Source organism: Phaeoacremonium minimum, assembly GCF_000392275.1.
Source record: "Phaeoacremonium minimum UCRPA7 unplaced genomic scaffold PA7_03_scaffold_146, whole genome shotgun sequence".
NCBI lineage: Eukaryota > Fungi > Ascomycota > Sordariomycetes > Togniniales > Togniniaceae > Phaeoacremonium > Phaeoacremonium minimum.
This window is the reverse complement of record NW_006921053.1, coordinates 14004-34075: the sequence shown is the minus strand read 5'-3', so window position 1 is coordinate 34075 and position 20072 is coordinate 14004. Positions and strand designations below refer to the sequence as shown.

General features: G+C 52.4%; 1 protein-coding gene across 1 annotated transcript; it reads left to right on the top strand.

Annotated features, from left to right (window-relative positions):
• Positions 1 to 17350: 17350 nt before the first annotated feature.
• Positions 17351 to 18805, top strand: UCRPA7_1996 (putative taurine catabolism dioxygenase protein; the record flags this gene model as incomplete). The annotated part of the gene is made up of 3 exons (XM_007914574.1): positions 17351 to 17600; positions 17686 to 17916; positions 18399 to 18805. The coding sequence occupies 3 exons, from the start codon at positions 17351 to 17353 to the stop codon at positions 18803 to 18805; spliced, it is 888 nt and encodes a 295-aa protein (XP_007912765.1).
• Between the last annotated feature and the right edge of the window lie 1267 nt (positions 18806 to 20072).

The window sequence follows — 20072 nt, the reverse complement described above, 5'->3', positions numbered from 1 at the left end:
TGTTCCCGATGTCTTCTCCTCCAGCACATCGACTTAGTAAGCTTTCTCTTGAGAGCATGCCACCAACAACCCGGTCACAGAGCCAGCACAAACCTTCTCAACCAGGGAAGTCCCCTGAGGACGCTACCGATTCGGAATCAGCCTCAGACGATGGAAGTGAAGTTAGTAACTCCTCGATGGAAGAAGACTCCCCGATGATTGTTCGATCACCACAGACGGACTTGACTTATAACATCTCCAATCTTCATCCACAAACACAGGAGCTGGTCCGCCAGCTCTTCCATGAGACACCTCCGGAAGAACCACCGCAGATCGTTCTTCAGTGGTGTCAGCTAAGCCAGGAAGAACAGGGTAGCCACTTCTACGCATTCCAGATGCATGAGATTGTCCCGCGTTCGATACGAATAGGGGCTCCTGATAGCAGATACCCTACACCAAGATGCAACTGTATGCGTGATAGCAACCAGCCTTGCAAACACCTCATTGCCCTTCTGGATCAGATCAACTACCATACCCTGGATCAAGCTCCAGATCGCGAGCTAACTTTGACGCCAGCCGGCTTTGCTGCCGAAGCCGGTAATCCCTTTGCAAAGATCTCTGGGTTTCATCTTGAGATCCTGGCTGACTGCTTGCACTGCGATGTCGGCTCTCCTGAATCCAAAACTCAACCAAACCCATATCGAATCCAAGAGTCGCGCGAGATCCTAGCAGCAGTAGCTAAGGTTGACAGCGATGAGTATCGTCCGGATTTGTTCGACACAACAGCCCTTCTAGGTGACCACGGCATTATTAGCCGCGCTGATTTAGAACGTACAGTGGTTCAGATGCTGCTTGCAAACAACGACTTCTTCGCATACTTCCTTAAACTCTTAGACGCAAACGACGCTGCTCGTGATCCCTTTCGTAAGCTAGAGCAACGGGTTAAGCGCGTTCTTACTGCGTTAAAGTCAATATCGTCTCCCTCCACTTCTAGTGCTCCGCCACATGCCCCCGAGGGGCCACCGACTGTAACATGGGCTGCATCCCACCTCCTATCCACGACACGCACTATTGCGGGCTTGATACAGCGTCCTGACAGACCCGCCCTGCCTTGGGAGCGGGCATCGGCTGCTCGTGCATTGGTGCGAATTTTACGCGCTGTGGTGATGGAACATACGACGGACGCTCACGGCGGCGCCACACCGGAGGAGCGAAACCTTTACGCGAGGCTCATCGGCCAGCGTGACACGGGCTTCGCCGTTGATACGCTAGCACTGCTTCCCGAACAGAACCAGTTCATTGACGAGCTTGAGACTATCGAGGAAGCTCTCGGTGTGCTTGGCGCACAGGTGGGTTTCGTACATAAGCTCCGGTCTGTAATCGCTCGCCTTCGAGCCAGCACGAGCACTCGAGGAGGTGGGAGTTCTGGAGCCGGCGCGGGCGTCATAACAGGGCCATCGAGGAGTGGGAGTAGTAGTGCAGCGGGATCCAAGAGGAGCGTAGGTGGGAATGGACGGGAGGGAGGGGCGAAGAGAGCGAGATAAGGGTTCTCAGATGATTTTAGGAAGATATTTGGACTGGTGATGAACTGGAAAGGGCAGGTCTCTTTCTCTGTGAGCAGTTGTTCGATTCTTGCTGTTCATATATTTTACTTCGTCACTACATGCGCACACTCCTTTTGACTTTCCCCCATTAACCATATAAACACTGAAACCCTTCATTCCAAACGCTTTTCATATGCAGGCATAAAAGGGGGTTAAGTTCACCACGATATAGATCCAAAAGACTTTAGTAACGATGCATATGACATTCTCTTTTTTTAGCTACCTCTTCTAAATTATGTCTGCTCTCGTTGTTAAAAGATGCAAGGCAAATGCTCTACCTAAGTCTGAGATGAAAGTGATGTAGTCCCAAAGTCCTCTAGTGCAGCCAAGACCTCTCGTAAAGTCGGGCGATTAAAATAATTCTCGTTCCAAGTTTCGCTGCTCTTCAAGGCTTCTCTCATTGCTATAAACTCCTCTGCTGCCTTGACTTCTTTGAGCCACCAGTCTCTGGCGATGCGTCGGATCTCCTCCCGCTTCTGCGGGCTACTCTCCTTAGGTTTCGGGTCATCACGCAACGCTAACATGCTCCCCCTTCGAACGACGTGTGCACTCAGCTGGCCCCTTCTCCCCGCGGTGCACTGATCAATGAGATTACGGAGCGGTTGGGGTGTTCTCAGGTAATCCGGAAACTCGATCTCGGGCTCCCATCGATAGGACTGCCATACCGCTCCTCGCTGCGGAGCTGACATGCCCTCAAACAGGCACCATAACACCCGACCGAGCATGTATACTTCAGCTGCCTCCTGTTCTCTCGGTGACAGACACAGCCATGGGATATTGTATCCTTCTGGCGGATTTGTGTACTCCTCCCGGGCCTGTAGCTGCTCCCAGTCAGGAAGACACCGAGTGAGCATGTCTACGAAGCGGGCTCGTATCTCATCGGCCCCGTCGCTATCATCAGTTTTTTCCGGTGTGTCCGTGGCGAGGATCCTGATGTATTCAATTGCATTGATCTCTGGAGCAGAGAACTCGCACCATACTCCTCGCTGCTCGAAGTCGACGAGGATGGCATCACCGGCCTTGGACACAACAACATTGTCAAGCCGCAGGTCCGGATAATACCTCTTCCCTTGCTCCCTAACGTGAACGAGACCAGCGGTTATCTGTATTGCCCATTTAAGTTGGTCTGATAGCTCTAGTCTGTTGTTCAGACGTAAAAGGGGTAGCGTGTCTCGGAGACTGCCTCCGGAGTGAAAGGGCTCAAGAAAACCTACTACAGCCGTTTTGCCGCCAAAAAGGCACCGTTTCGTGACAAGGTAAGCCGGTTTTGAGACTACATTAGGGTGAGGTGGCATGATCAGGAGGTTTCTGAGTTCATGGTAAAGATATCTTGAATTGCTCGTAAGAGCCTTCAGAATCCAGATTTCGCCCGCGCCTGATGCTATCGGCGCTCGGCCGTCATGTCCTTTATCTGTTTGCCCCGGTTTGAACTGGATCAAGCATACACTATCGTGTATCTGGTCCAGGATTTTCAGCTTCATTATGTCCACCAATGGAGGTAAGTCTGCGACCGCCATTCTCCACAGACCACATAGCTTCTGAACAGACAGTAACTGTCGCTCAAGGTAGTATGTAGGGACCACCGTAATCCTGATGTCCCGAATATTCAGAGATAGGTTCTCAAAGACGATACGTGAGCCGAACGGTAGGCTACTGTACATATTTACCGCAGCGTCTAGACCCAAGTCATTGATAACCCAGCTTTGCAAGGCTCTCAGTATATGGGTAGAAATGCCCTGACGCCGCACCCGCGTGGCGTCCTTTGTGTGGAAAACAACGTCTAGGCCAAGCAGTCGTCGTAGGAGCAGATTCTGTGCTGCCTCTTCAGGAATAAATGCATCGAATCGCATGGGCGGGGCATTTTCACGGAAAAGGGGTACCAGGTAGAACTGCGTGCCCAGTCCGGCGCAACCGTCAATTCTCCACAAAGGGTCGATCAATGGGGCAAGACTATCGATGCGGTTCTTGGGGTTGAGGTAGGATTGATCCCAAGCAAGCACGCGTTGATCCTCCGGTCGAGTTGTTGCATGTATGCCATTGTGATTAAAGTCTTCCTGGAAGAAGGCGGCAGTCGGGTGGACAATGTCGTGAATTGCTTGAGAATTTAATTCCATTATGTGGCTAGGGGTGGCACCGACTAATTTCCTAAAGTAGTTCAGGATCGTCTTCCACTTTTCAACAACCGTGCCAGACTACCAAGGGTGGTTTATCGTGACGAATAGAAGAGTAGATGGTAATCGTTCGATCTGGCTGGGCCCTAGGGATCACCGACCAGGAGTATCTCTCTCGTACGAAGCGTTAAGTGATTGTTACTGGATTTGTGATGTACACCGGGCCTGCCGCGTATGGCGATTCCGGACCTCAGTCCATAAAGCCAATAATTATGAAGGCTTGTGTTCCCAGGTGTCCAAATAAGTGTGGTCTTCCAATGAGTCGACTAGTCTCGGTTGGGTCTGAGCAACTGAATCCTTCTCTTCAGAATCGAAAAGATGATTTCTTCCTAGGCCACACACCGCTCGTATATCGCAACCGATGTGCCGACTTAACCGGGGTTATATCTATACCTTGAGCCTCAGATCCGATTTCTATTTAGCTGGATGCTATTAGATTGTGAAATGTTCTGAGCTCACGAAAGCCGAGAGTTGATTCAGAGGAGCAGCATGGACTTGTCTAGTAGTAAGTCTAAATGTATGTGACCAGCTAACACGAGTGCCTCAAACACCACCAGAAAGGGGCGATTGGTCACGCTAACACAGGGTTATTGATGGTCGGTTGTTTGCTGAAGATGGCACCGGGCATACGCTGTAGCAAGAGTTTTAAATAGGCAGTCCTTCGGTGAACTTAAGCAAATGCATCGCTCCAGATCTTACTGGATCAATAGCTTTTAATATTTGGTGCATCACGTGGTTGTCACAGACGAGCCAGGCCTATTGAACAGGTGATGTTTAAATGGACTAGATAATGAAAATTCTACAGACCATATCGAAGCTATGTTGAAACCGGCTTTATTGGGTGGTGTAATAACAACAATTAAGTAAAGCTAAGGACAAGAAAGTCGCCTGAGACCTAGAAACTGAACGTCGGTGAGGTTTTGTGGCGCACGACGGATATAGCATATCTGAAAGGCACTGCCCAGGCCGATATAAGAGTTTGCCATGTTAGCTTCAAGCCTCTGTCTTATGTGGCTGTTTGAAGTTGTGTCCTTTTATGAGCTCGTCAACCTCATGGTAGTCCTCAAAATTGATGGCATATAATGAGAAGAGTGAGATTAGTGATCGACGATAGCATACCGACAGCCGCGGAGCAAACGCTGGAACAGGCAACAGACTCCAGTTGGTGCTTATAATCGTAGGGCAGCCTTTCGTCCGGCAGGCCGGTGGCCTGGTGAAGAGGCTGCAGGGATCTTAATGACAGCACCCTCTTCTTGAACAGACCTGCAGTAGAGCGAGTTCTAGAATGCTCAATGTTAAAGTTTGGTCTTTCAATACAAGCACCAGGTGCCCAAAGCAAGGCTACCTAGCTTTTACCTTGGTAGATATTTAGCTGCACCAGCGTCTGTCGCCAAAGCTCAAACCAGTCACTATCAAGGCCTGATTATCATCAAAAAGGCTTGGTGGTACGAGGCTTTACAGATTGATAGAGGGAGCCAGTGAAAGCAAATGACTCCGTATCTATCAGCCAGCCCTGGATGGAAGAAGCCAGGTCACCGAGTCTAGGTCACCTCTTCCTTTGGTAATACCTCAACGATGGGCTCTGCACGACTGCTGACCTGACCGGTGAGGAGGGGTGTCTGGCGGTGCTATTAAATGTGGGACGATGCGATGCGATGCGATGCGCAACGGCCGGGGTGGTATAGTCTAGAAGCCGGTGAAGCATGATTTATGGGGCTGAGATGCAGCACTGTCCCGAGTCTTTTCGTAGGAGAAGACGTAGAACAACGAGTTTGTACTTGGAATGACAGTAGTGCCATATGAGGCTGGTAATGATCATTGCTTTTTTCTAAACATGGGTTTTATCTGCAGCACCTCCCAGGCCTGTCCTCTAAGGATCGCCTGGGACCAGTCACTGGCGACATGGGTCCAGGCGTTTTGCCCCGCAGAAATGTTTGCTCCAACTCCGGGATAATTAAAGCTGAAAAGGGCCCAGCGACCTTGGGGGGGTGAGTCAATCTGGTTGGTCAATTGACCGGAACCGGTCTGCCAGGGACCAGTGCATGGTGAACATTATGACCCCTCTGAAGGTGGTCGGCAGCGGGAAACGGTACCTTGATCACGGGGGATAATGTTACTTTACGGCCAGGTGTATTCGGATCTGGGGTTGAGAGAGCACAGTGTGGATCGGCTCCGAGCACAACCAGATATGCAGCTTCCTACGTGGTTATTACCTGGCAATGCCGGCATGGAAAAGAGGGTGTCGTCGGCGAGCTGAATACTACCCCGGGTACGCACGTGCTGCGAGTGGTACCTCGCCGGTATTGTCTCGCCGATATCCCCCACTTAGGCTTGCTCGCATTCACCTCTAGCAGCCCCAGTCCACGATCCTGTCCATCAATACAGCACTAGCCTTGCCACTGGGAAGTGCTGGGGTTGCACAGCATCATCCGGTTGACGCCCGGCGGTTGATGATGACACTGGTATGCGGTCGTCGAGTTCTTTTGATGTATTCAGCCTGTCTCCCTTGATGCGCTGCATCTGTTTGCCTCGCATGTAGCGAACCATGTGCCAGGCATCAGAAAGGACCTGACTATGAGGTTGTGACTCTCTGACGATGCTGATGTCGGAAGGCTCGCTCCAATTCCGTTGTCACAACGAATTCAGCATTTGTTGCTGTCGCTGATACGGACAGAAAACTCCGGACGTTATCTTTTCGAGTAAGGGGGCTCCCCGGGCTGACTAGATTGTGTTGTTGGCGCTTCAGCTGGATAATCATGGGTAGAACGAACCTACAGCATCGACTACGCCTCGTAGTGTAGCTCGAAGGTACGTGCCACAAAGCTCCAACTTCAATGACCTTTCTGTTGTCATCGCCGCTACTTTTCTCTGGCTGGTTGTTAATCCACGCCTCGCCCCGAAGAAGAGAACGAGGGATTGGATTGCTGCGTGAGAAGGGACGGTCTTTTCACCGGTCCGTACCATTTACTTCGAATGAGGGACCAGATGTCTGTTGTGCCCATGAACCAACAGGTGCAGGATCGTGCGTTGTTGAATACATCCGAAGGAAGTCCCTCCAGTACCCGACTGTCTTCACTCAAAGGAACCAATGGCGGGACCAGGTGCCATTGCCGTCAACTCAAGGCGGGGTTGAGGTCGAAGACTCTTGCCCTAAATCCTTTGCAAAAAAGCAAACAGTTAGACAGGCAAACTTCCAGCCACAGTTACGTCACGATCATCACCGTAGGAGCGGACAGTCATATGCTACCTCGAGCCATAATCTGCTTCGGAGAGCACTCCCAGGGATCAGTGGTTGCAAGCTTCAACACTAGCATTTTCCATCGCAAAATTTCGTGCGAAATGCTTGCATCTCTTGTGGTTGTGGAAGTCACACCTCAAAGCTCGTGAACGGGCAGGCTGGACCTTGAGATGCAGGAAACCGGCCCCGCTGGCGTGCTTCACAGCCTGCATTTGATGCTTTGGTAATCTGTCGCACACCTAACTCACAAGTTTGCATTAGTCTTGCATTGAAGAAGCTGACGAAATTCGACTCGCTGTTAATTGGCTATGCAAGGAGGCGACCAGGCCATGATTGAGGTCATGGCCGGGGTTCCGCTTGTCTACCCTGGAAGGCTGAACTTCTCCTAGCAGGGGTTGCTCCTCACACACGAAGTCAGTGCTTCGTGGTCATCATGTGTGAAGTGTGGGCGCTTGAGATTTGAAGATTATACAAACCCCAAAGTAAAGGCGACTGAGAGTCCCGGCACGGGAGAATCCCAGAACTCTCGAGGCCTTGTCCATGGAAGACTCGGGAGCTAATCCGAATTTTCCGAAGAAGAGCATCTAGTCTTGTATCCCTCGCGAAGTAATGGAATTGCTCGCAGCTACGAATGGCGCACCGCTAGGTATTGGGTCATTGATCTCTTGCTTCTGGAGAAAGGCGGTGCAGTCCAGGCTACACAGACCCCTGTAGCCTGAAAGACAATGCCAGATCAATGACATGTAATACATCAGAACTGGTCAGGTCAACATTTTGCCCCTCGCTGGATTCTCACGCTTTAATGGGATGAAACAGGATCCCACTGCGAGTGAAATATCCTCTCCATTGAAACATGATTTCGGGCTCACATTGAATTGAGAAGTTGCTGGGCAGGTCGGCCTGTCGGTTGTGTTGGGATTGTTAGTCAATATGCGAGTCAACACCCAACATCGGTGTCACCTGTCTTCGTACGTTTTCGCGTGTCCCAGCCTTCAGGACAGCTACATCAGTCGTCTGAGCTGTAGGTCATATCGCCAAGACGAGGCATCTGGTTGGAGGTAGATGAGGGTGGGGGCGAATCAACCATGGTAATGATGTCCCAAGGCCGTACATATGCGACACGAGGCTGCTCTAAAATCCGCAACCAAAAAATATCATGGCAATGATAACCTCTTAGTCCGAGCCGTTCCTCTCTGCTGAACCGTACGCGTGGGACTATGGTAGCGGTCGCTGCTCGGCGGGGGTCACTCCCATCTCGGGCACTTATCCACCCATTCCGGCCAGTCCAGAGCACGAATCGAGATAGCAAACCGTGGTCAGCACGAAAAGTGACAGAAATGCGGCCACGTGAAGCCTAATGGCCCCACAATAGTGCGGGAGACGGTGAGAGTGAGGCGCTAATGATGTGACGCCGAAATCCTGGCATCCAAAAAATGGGGCATTGTCGCGGATGGTACCGTGGTAGCTACGGCAGTAACTCCTTTCGCTTGATCATCCCAAAGCATGAACCACCCAGAGGCTTTCGGGCAGCGGAATGACGGGAAATTCACCACCACCTCCTCTGTGCGCAGGGTACCGTGCAAGAACCAGCGATATCGTTGGAGCGTGAGACGTCGCGGATGGTCATCTTGTGACGTTCAATGGTGATATTTAGAGCCCACTCCGTGGGAAAATGGGCAACGTCGGAAATAGGCTCGTCAGCGATGTCCTGACTCATCAATAATACCAGATCTAAGCATCCTATGGACTGTCGAACATGCTGGCCGCAACGCAACCATATTTGTCTCCATGATGTGCTAGGTGATTGACTGGTACCTTGAGCTTTAGATTTTGATAGCCCGGTTAGCTTGCCCCTGGATGACATATATCAAAGGCAGGCGTGCGAGTAGGCGAAGCTCTGACTGTGTAAGTTTTCGGAAGGCTCCCCGCCCGCGGCCCGGGACGCCCCCACATGGTGCCCATGCCGACGTTAGACTTAGGCTTGTTGACTTGGTAAAAAGGAGCCGCTGGGCGACCAAGAGAAAACTCAACGTTTATTGTGCTGTGCAGTGCGGATGCCGCCACAGACATACTAGCAGACAGTGGTAGGCATTGATCCGTAGGAATGGACGAGCGGATGGCCCACGTGTAACAACATAGACTTGTCATCCTGGAACGGATGAAGCTTGGGAATCAGTGATTCGTGCGAGTGGCTCGCATCTTATCGGTAGCGACAGGCCACCCATGTCTGCTTAGTGATGGACCTGTAATTCTGGTACGAGTGCAGCAATGAGATGCCCAGAAGCAACGGGACAGTGGGAGCGGGAGGGGCAGACAGGGTCGACAGGGTATCTAAAGGGCCCATCAAGAGGCTAACAGACCCATGATCCCATGGTTGCCATGTGTGGGCAAGGAAGTATTATTGAGACGAACGAATTGCGAGAGGCCACCCTGTCGTGCCGTCCCCTGCCTCATTGCGTTAGGTGCGAACAACCACAGACAGGCAGAAGTACGGTACTGTACCGTAGTGCGGCCGATAGACTGGGTAGGCTGGTTTCGGTTCAGCCAAATGGAAGATGAGAAGCCGGAGGCTCCCTCACTTTTCGCTTTCCCACGACCAAGCGAACCCGTGAGATGTGCCCGGGATTTGCTTGGGTGATTGATTTTGTGCCTGTGCAACAATGACACTGAGACTGGTGGACAATCATCTCATCGTCTTCCATCTATTTCGCTTGTTTTGCTGACCTCGGTCTCCTGTTGCGTTACACACTGCGTCTTGATTGCGTCTTGACGGCATCTCGGAGCAACCACCAATTCGCCACGGCCTGCACCGCATCAGCACGAGCCCAAGTCCTCTGTGATCGAGCTGGGCAGCAAGTCAGTCTACGAGCTTGTTACAGATCGTTGTGTGAGACTGGTGAAGAGCGGGAGAACGAATTTGAGTGAGACTGAGCGCGTGAGTTAAGTGAGATAGAGACTGAGCATGCGAGATCTGGGTTGCGAAGTGTGTAGCGCTCCTGCTCCATTTCTTTCTCTCCTCTTCTCATCAAACCGTTCAATCAATCCATCGAGCATTAGGTCACTGCTTAATCGCGCGGTCCGTGACTTCCTGACCGGTTCTTTCAAGGCTCGTTAAGATTAACACGCGCCTTCCTGTGCGGCCACTATCACACTGCTGCCGCCGCATCCATTACATTACATTAGCAGCAGCGTCCAAAACAGCAAGCGCATTTCAGCGTTCTTCCCTCTTCCGAACGAGTCAGTCAGGAGGTTCCTGGTCACGGAGCGCCGGAGTTGCTCGCGCCTTCTTTCGTCGTCGTTCTTCCATCTTTATCCAGACCGACCGAGCGACCGATCGTACCTTCCTCTGGCTTAATTGCTTGCCTACTTCTTTCCTATCTCTACCCCTCTCTTGCTGCTCTCCAATCCTCGCACACCGGTCGCCAGCTAGAGGCCGCTCTAAGCGTTTTAGCACCGTTGCACTCGTAGAGAGTTTCTTTCTGAGCGCCTCTGCGACGCTCACCGAGTCCAATTTCTCAGCCTCGCCGAGGCCATCTGGCCGTCACCATCCCGACCCGATCGATCACATCAGCTCCAAGACAACCTGGTGCTCTGAGCTCACAAGGCCTCACCGACCTCGTGTGTGTGTTCCGTGCTCCTGTGTCTCCACATTGGCTGGCATCGACTTACAGCACGATAATTCAGCTCAGACCGGATCAGCCCAGCCCAGCATAGTCCGCTCCGGTCGGCGACGACTTTGTCTTGTGGTGGAAACGACACAGCAAAGTCGCTCGTGCTGCGCAAGTGCAACCGCAATTACGACCTACAGCGGGGCCCAGGCACGGCAACATCGTACCTACCTAGGCTGGTCGGCTGAAACTCACGAAAACGGCAGCGCAGCAACTCTACAGCACCGGTGCTGCCAAGGCCAGCCACGTTGCGGCGATTTTCATCACGAGCTTGTGCAAAGAAGAAGCCAGGACGGTTCTAACGGGCTCGCAGCACCGAGTGTTCGAACTGGACGCAATCAGCACGCAACAGGCGGCTCGCAGCTTCGGTTTTCATCAGTGCCCGTAGCTGCTTACCCGCTCTTCGCTCGTCATCTTTCATTGTGTCTGTCTTGTTGTCTGTCACTACCTCGCTCACACCGATCCTCCCTCACCGTGACCCCCAACCCCAACCCCTCCATACAATCGGTCAACGAGCCGTGCGTGTGTCTGACTCGAGAACTGTGAGGAACAGCTCCGGGCTGAGAGACCGTTGAGAAGGCGGAGCGAGCAAAGTAGCTTTGTACCGCCGGCGGCGCCCCCTTCCTCGCCTTCCCCAGTTTTCCTCCTTTCACACCCCTACTCTGTACATACAATACATCCCTACATCCTTACCTCACTTACCTTACCGGCTGCGAGCCCTGTGCTCTGCAAAGCCGCATCTCTGTTACACGTCCTGCAGCTCTCCACCCGTCGTTGCCAGGGGGCGCGTCCCTCTGTGGCAATGGCGTTCTCATGAGAGGCGTCTTGTCTTTCCACACCCCTCCCCCCTGACCTCATTCTCGGGAGGAGCACACTCATTTCTGTCCCCTTGTTTGCCTTGTGGTGCGCTCATCCTGCTGGCTGTTGCTGTTTGCTGTTGTTGCTGCGGCGTTACCTCGACTGACCGCTTGCTGCTGGGCTACTCCATTCGCCGGTGCTTGCTCTGGTGTTGTAGCCCGGTACATCGTTTCCAAGTACATATATTCTACGTGGGTGTCGGCTTGTCCAACACACCCTCTCGTTACACCAGTCATGGTAAGATTATTTGGTCCCTGTTCCCCGGTTGGCGGCAGACTGCACGGGATATATCACCGATCTACCTCGTCGTCTTCATCCAGGCTTGCTAGACACTGCCACAAACCCTACCGCACTCTCCATGCCAGTTCGTACACTCATGCACCTTAACTACCTCCCCATCAGCCCCTCATATCTCATGCCCAAACCATCTCGCCTCAATCCACCTGCCTACGTACTCCCTTCGCCTCCCGCTAGCTCTCATTTCTCTGCCCCTTGTGCGGTGGATTGATATTCATCTAGAATAATCTCAAACGACGCCGGCCATACGGCCGTGACGACGACCTTACCGAGTCGGCGGTGCACGACTCATCCTTGCCCATCTCTGATCAGTCTAGGACGTCATTGGCCTCCCAAGACCATCATATAGTACAGCAAGCAGCTTCCATCCTGAATGTCCCTGTCACCTCACTTCTAGACATTCAGCGTCAGCAAAGTCCTCGGTACATATTAGAACAAGCTGCCTTGACACTCAGGGTTCCAGTATCAGCTCTCGTAGAACTGGGTCGTATCTCCCATCAACGAAGGCAGAAAAGACCACGCCAAAATTCGGATGTCCCAATGTCGTCCCCCTATCTTGGAGATTCTCCTGTCAAGGAAGCTAAGGAGCCACCTGCTGCCTTAGAGGACCAGAGTGCTAGCAACAATGGCGGCCGCAGGACGCTATCGACTATGTTGACCGGTAATAGCTGGACTCTGGGCATCGATCAGTCCAGTATTGCCAATGCTTTTCGGAGTATCCCCTTTTGCCCACCCTGCTCAGATTACGAAACCCCGAGTGGTAAGGTTGTGCGGGTCAATTGTTGCAGTCATATTCGCTGACGACCAGATAGGATTTCAGGCTGTTCCAACTACCAGCACTTACGATTTTGCAGGTCCTCGACCGTATCACGTAGAGGTGACATCTCCCATGTCAAACCACCCGCCAAACTTTGCGACCAGTGCCAACCTCGAGACGGGACAACCACATCTGTTCCAGACTGAGGATCCAGCTATGGTGTATATGGCGTCATACCCACCTCTCCAGCCAGAGCATCACTTACGCTCTCAGCCCACCTCCAGTAGAGAGGATTTGGTCTTTCCGGGCAACTCACCAAATTCGAGGTACTTCAAGTCTGAAACGAGCGAGCACGGTCTTCCCGCACCCGCGCTCCACAATAGTCCTCATATGACAGACCTTGTTGACAGAAATGCATCGTACATGGGTGATATGGTAGACATAGGGAGCTCCTCGTCCATAGTCCGTCAAGGGACTGTCGGCATCGCATCTTCTTCCCAATACGGCTTACCACAGGGATATCCGATCTCCAGCACTGTAGACTCGGGACGAAACACGCAGCTAGAGATGCAGTCCAGAGCAACCAATCTTGAGATGGTTTTCCCAAACCAACGCGCTCCTCCTGCCAAGCGCGGGCCATTCAAGGACCACATGCAAAGACAACAAACAGCGCATACCAGAAAAATCGGCAGTTGCATTCGATGTCGTATGCAACGCATCAGAGTAAGTCAGCCTCCGGGCCGCAAGTGAAGTGCGGGTCGAGTATGTAAGACATTGATCAGCAGACTAACATCTCACCACAGTGCGAGTTCGACCCAGCAGAGCCAGATATTTGTTTGACCTGCAAGAAAGCCAATTTAAAAGTTTCTCGAATCCCTTGCAGACGCTGGAAGATCACAGATGTGCGGCTGTTCAAACCCGGCCAAGTCCAAGGTTTCGAGTGGACCCAGCGCTGGAAAGACAGCGCAATAATCGACGATATCGGCAACTGGGCTTCGTCCGAAGTTAAAACAATCAGGGTAACCGAAGGGTATACAGGCAGTTTCGTCGAGTTGAGGGTTCGGCAGTTCATCCCGCAAGAAGGTGATAAATTGGAGCGATCATGGGTGGTCAATGGGCAGAAACGATCTGTGCCGATTCCACCCTACGCCATCATTGACCTTGATGCAGCGAAGACAGCGTACGATAACTATATCAAGAAAGGGTTAGTTGAATGCTGCAAGAGGTTGCTCGGCCCCAAGGAGAAATTGCTCTGGAGAACTTATGCCCTCGCTACTAAGATAATGATGGATCCATCGACTGGCGAAGAAGAAAAGGAGCTAATTCATAGCACCTTGGATCTTTGGATGTCTATTCGTTTAACAACAAAGTCTTTCGAGATTGTGGGGGAGGAAACGTTAGGCATGTCTCGCGACATCATGGACAACACGAGTCCTCTCCGTGGGAGTATCCCACTACCACCTGTGATGGGGGCTCAAATCGACTCGATCCTCTTACACCATACCCTTCCCAGGCTTCGTCGGGATACCCTTGAGACCTTGCAAAACATGACGCAAAAGAAGCAGCAAAAGACCTGGTTAACAACTTACCTGGTCACCTTCATTTTGCTGCATAATGTCGCGCTCATAACAAAGCATGATGCCGGTTATGCCCAAAAGCATGGAATGAAGGTGGGTTTCTTTTTGATCCGCTTTCCATCCGGATAGGCAATGGCCATTCCCCGTCCCCTTATCCGATGCCCTTGAAGCATCAGTTACTGAAATAGAATTCCAAACAGAGACGATTTGCGAGAGAAGACATGGTCAGACAGTACCATCAAGGTGAGCGACTCCGCGTGGCGCTTTATTTGTCGGGCGACCCCTCCTCTCCGATCCTCGAGCTGACCTTTGCAACAGGAGCGAATACGCTGTTGGCATATTTCCACTACTGCAACAAGGGCGTCTATCCATTCTCTGAAGAGTGTAGGGATTCAGATCTGCAGACCTTGGCAGAGCTGAACGATTCCGCGATCCAATTCGTCCAGTACACCAGAAACTACTCCAATGAACACAGTAAGCCAATACCTACCCCATGTCTGCTCTCCCTGGAAGTTAGAACGCGGGCGGGCAATGCAACCGAACCCTTGGAAGCCGCTAACATAACATCACCCCCAAAACAGAGCGAGAGTGGGAAGATCTTTGGCTGGGCGAGGAGTTTGAAAACGATTATTACTTTATCAGTCAACTCTTTGAACAGAATTGGCAACCCCGAGAGACAGTGTAAACGGCTTAATTGGGTGGAAATAAGCCGTAGTGCGTGGTGTAATCTAGGTTGAAATGCAAACCTCCTGCAGCAGCACTAAAAGAGACAGACTTGGGATGGAGAAGATGAAATCTATTCGCCGGAACGGCTGAACAGCGCAGCGACTGCGCACAGGCGGGTGGGCCATTTGACGCATTCCCTCACACCGGCTCCCGTCGACTTCCCCGATCCTTGCGCCGGTCAAGGGCTATCTCTGGCGCTGGATCAGCTACGAGGAGCGGAACGGCGGGGGCCGGTCAGTCCAGATGAAAGTTGCGCCCAAGGATGGCGCTCGGGGCCACCACTCCTGCAGGGCTTTCATTTTTCCCCTGCAAGACGCGCCTCTATTTTATTTTGCTTTTTCCTCACGGGGACGAGGATTGTAGGGCAATGCACCTCTCATGTGTATGTAGTCTGAGGGAGAATGACCTATGACTGTGATGAGCTGAGAATGAGAGAGACGGGTCTTTCGACCACATCCATCCATACATACATACATCCATAACCTGTCTACCACTATCCAATTTATGTACCTCGCCTACGCACGCTAATATGCACTACCACGCCGCCGCCGCCAAACTTGCGTACTCCCCCGAGTCCCCTTAACTTTACTTGATGCCTCCAAGCTTACCCCACCTTCAATGGCTAGCGACGCGGAAGCAGCATGGCACTCGCTGCAGCAGGGAGAGACAAGGAGAAGGAAAGAGGTAAAATGAAGCCGTGCGGCTCCATCGCTGCAAGTATCGACGTTGAGTCGCGCTGTCGCACGACCGACTGCCTGTACCAGGCCAGGCGGGGAAGGGAGCTGTCAACCAAAAAGAAAGGCGATGCCCCCATCATCGCGGCTTCTGCGCACCTTGTTTTTGCGGCGTCGGGCTGGTATCCGACGCCATCAAGGGCGGGCTTGTACTGTATGGTACATGCCTACGGATCGATGGGCACTCTGACTTGCCTGCATCCCTCCCTCGCGTGAGCAAGACCCGTGAGGCACGGAGCCGACGGCCCAGGTAATTAATACATGTATGTAGGGTAACACCTTACCAAAGAGCTACAACAGATCGGTCAATTATGAGCATCTGCTGGGCCCGTCCTCCCCACCCCCTTTCTGTTCATCGACCCGCGGCCGGCGTCGTACAAGAAATATTGAAAACATCCAGACCGTTAAGTAAACGAGCCGGTCAAGACTGCTGCCGCCGCCGCTTTGCTTGATAGGTGGTCTCGGAGTGGTACCGTTGCCTCGTCTGGTCTTCTCGCATCGCCTTTGGCTGTGTAGCTCACTCCTGCTTGCTGCTCGCTCCCGTGATGCACCGAAGTTGGTGATGTCCCATCATCATCCTCGATCCGCACTCACGACAGTATCCCTCTGCAACACGACGACCACCAGCCGCCGATTCCAGCTCGATCGCTCGCAGCACCGTAGAGTGCTTTGTTGCGATCTCCACGAGCACCGTCAGACATTCCGTGCCATTTCATACCCACACCAGCGCTTAATTCGGAATGCCCGCCCCATAAGTCGTGCTCTTTCTGATACTTTGTGACATCCTCCGTTTCTTACTCTCTGTCACTACACCCAATATTTTTCTTCAATCAACGTCTCTTACACCCACCCCCCGGCTAACATGCCTTACTGACATCCACTTACACTTACATATACACACATACATACCTAAACTCATACACACATGCCTGCCCCTATACTTATACCGGCGAACGCACACAATGACAGCATGTGCACACCCCATGTGAGCTCATGCATCGATTAGGCTAGGCCAGGTACAGCCGTGCTGCCCCAAGGCCTAGTAGCTGCTGTCATTGCTGGGTTGTTGTCTTGAAGTAAGACCGGGTCGCCTGGTTCTTTGCCTGTCCAGGTCCAAATCCACACCACCTCAATACATCGAAAAGGAAAGGCCGTGTTTTTGTCTTTTCTCTCCTCACTCCCTTGCCAGGTCCTCCTGGGCGAGCTCTGGCGCCGGAGTTGTAGCCTTCACCCTGTCTTTCCTTCAAGTTGGTGCTGAGCTGCTGTGGTTTTTCTTTTCTTTGCCCTTGAGGAGGCAGGACAACGCACACATCACTTTTAGTTATCTGCCACACCAAGCAAAGAACAAATCATGAGACGTAATCTTCACCGGCCGACTCCCGCCATCGTCTTCTTTACAGTGTCCTGTTGTTTGTACAACCTTGGCCCTGTCTCTGGTGCTCCCTGTCTGCTCGCAGCATCCGTCGTATAAGAGAGGCTCGTAATCCATTTAAAAGCCAAGTCGATACCCTCTCTTCTCCTAGGCGATCAAGTTCTGTCTTGGACATAGTTCCAAGCTCAATATTTGTACATCTGACTACTCCACCACTCGGTCTTTCCCCTGTTCAACAGACGAGCCTCACTTCGCTTATAGAAGCAGGAATATTATAGGCAAGATATTGTGACCGAACTGTGTCGTCAGGATTCACTAACAAGCGCCAGTCTTAGGCTTCCCGTGTCTTCCCCACACACCTCCTTCACAATGAGCTCCCAGAACGAAGGACCCGTCATTGGCACCACTGTCGGTCATGCTGTTGCGCAGGACTTCATTGCCTTGGCATCAAACCTTGGGTCGGAGGCTGGCATCCCACCATTGCCCCTGGGCATGCCCTCGCACCTGAGCCACGCACTAGCTTGGTCCGGAGCCGACTTCATCCACGAGGCCAACTACATCTACCTGCTCACGGAAGCTAACCTTGCCGAAATTAGCACTGCGCTTGCGTACTTCAAAGGTGGGCGTCATATTTCCATACTTTTATGATAAATAGAGAGTAGTGGCTTGATACGAGGAGGTTGCTAATATAGACTGTGATCTAGGGCTAGAATTAGACGGTGATCTCGTGTCCCGAGAGAACTTCCCACTACCTGCCTTAGGCGTCACATTAGACTCGCTGAGTCGAGAGGTACACGATGGAAGAGGATTCTGTGTTGTTAGGGGTATTGATCCCCACAAGTATACAGTCGAGGACCTTACTTTGATCTATCTGGGCGTCCAGGCGTACATTGCTGATCAACGAGGTCGTCAAGACAGCCGCGGAAACATGCTTGGTCAGTCAAAATATCTTTTTCACCCTGACTCTTTCCGTGTGTAGTAATTGAGAAATATCTAGTACATGTGGTTGCAGATGACAGCTCGCCGGCAAGGAAGCAGCACCACCGGCATTCCACGAACCCCATTGTGAGATCCTTGATAAGTCTTCTTGAGTTTATTGGGGATTTGTTCTAATCCCTTAATCCACAGACTTTCCATAACGAGGAATCCGGAGATGTGGTTGGCTGGCTGACTCGCAGCACAGCAGCTGCAGGCGGCAAATGTATCATAGCCTCTGCCTACACCATATACAATGTGTTAGCTACACGTCGCCCTGACATCATAAGAACGTTGGCACGATCTGACTGGCCTTTTGCACTGTAAGTTTTGCAAACAGAAGCCTACTGCGAGGAACCGCTAGCCCGGCAAAGCTAATCCAAATTTCTTTTTCCTTGGAACAGGCCACGCTTTCAGTGCCGCCCCGTTATCTGGTACCAAGACTCTCGCCTTGTCATGAACTTCGGCCGGGCGGCGCTTCTCGGCAGCGTAAATCACCCTCGTAAACCAACCCTCCCTGTCCTGACGGAGAAGCAACGCGAAGCGCTCGACGCTGTTGAGGCAGCGGCCCGAGCAACAGAGCTTCATATCGCGACACGCGCTGGTGATATGCACTTCATCAACAACCTCGCGGTACTGCACCGTCGCGAGGGCTTCGTGGACGGCGAGAGTGCCATGGAGAAACGCCACCTGGTCCGGCTCCGGTGCCGCAGCACTGAACGGGGCTGGCGGATTCCGGTGCCTCTGCAGCGGGAGTGGTTCGATGCATTTGAGAGGGAGTGGGATCGAATCTGGCACCTCGAGCCCATGCCAGATGCATTTTTCCCCTTGCGCAAGTATCCAAACTAGGTACGACGGGGGGACTGGCTGACCGCCACAACGATCTGGGGGCATTTTGTGTCGATAAGAGGCGTCAAGATCGGGTACTGGATGTGAGCGCCACGCATATGTGTCTCGACTCAGATGGCATGCCGCTGGTGTGCAGCCAGTCGGTGAGCACGGCAAGCTGCCTGCACGACGCATCTCCTGCCTCCTGACCGTGTGGATATCCCCGGTCTAGAGGAGGTGTGGCTCTCGTCTTTCCAGAGATGAGAGTGTACGAAAGGGGAAAGAGAGGTCAAATCCTGGGGGGAAAATACAGGTCGGTCTGCGAAAAAAAATTCATGCACGCTTTGCTTCTTCTGGTAAAAGGAATTAAAAAAAGGTTATATCAAAACATATGGCTGTAAGCATCCGGGGAGCGGTATCATTGCCTTCCGGTATGCCACAGAACATATCTGGGATCGTTAAGGTGTGCTTGGCCCTATAGTCATCCAATGGAAGCCATGGACCACACATCTCGTGTGCAGCTGTTCTTCTCCGCCAATCTGACATCTGTATGCCATGCATTTGTGACGTTCTGGCAATTGCTTGGTAAATCGCAGGGTTATGGCTGATGGACGGCCTCGCTATGACGTCCAGGGGGCTGATCCTGGTGGCATCAAGATGGTACTTGGCAGAAACACAACACTAGCACCGACCAGAACGAGAATTGTAAGCGACAGTCTTCCGGGATCTGATCCAACAGACCAGACCTTGCAAAAAGGAAAGATTCTGCCGCTGTCGAGCTACAACAGCGGCTTTTGCTGGATATGCTCCACTCGGAAGTATCGTCGACATTGGCAGCGTGTATCGTTCTTGCAAAGCAACCCAAACGTTATCATGCAGCTCTCCCCAGCGCCCCAGCGCCAATCGCGCCGCCTCCCAGCCGACATTCGGCAAACCGTGGGGTCGGGCCTCTGGTGGTTCCGCAGGGCGCCTCTGTGCATGTATGCAGCACAAGCAGATTGTGGCCAGGCGCATGAGACGACGTCTCTAGCCTTCAGCCACGGGAATCTTGGCGCCGTGAAGACATGTAGGGCAGATGCATGCTACCACACCGCTGTGGTGGACCCACATCGTCTCTGAAGGGCTGTTCCACTGGAGAGTCCTGGCAGCTGGTATCCGGCAACAGCAGATACCTGTGTGAAGGGGCATGCGGCGTTGAAGGCTCACTCAGGCACGACACACAAGTGCTGATGCCAGCTCAAGCTGCGCGCTACAGTGCAGTCGCTGTTCGACGGCGGCTCCACCGCAT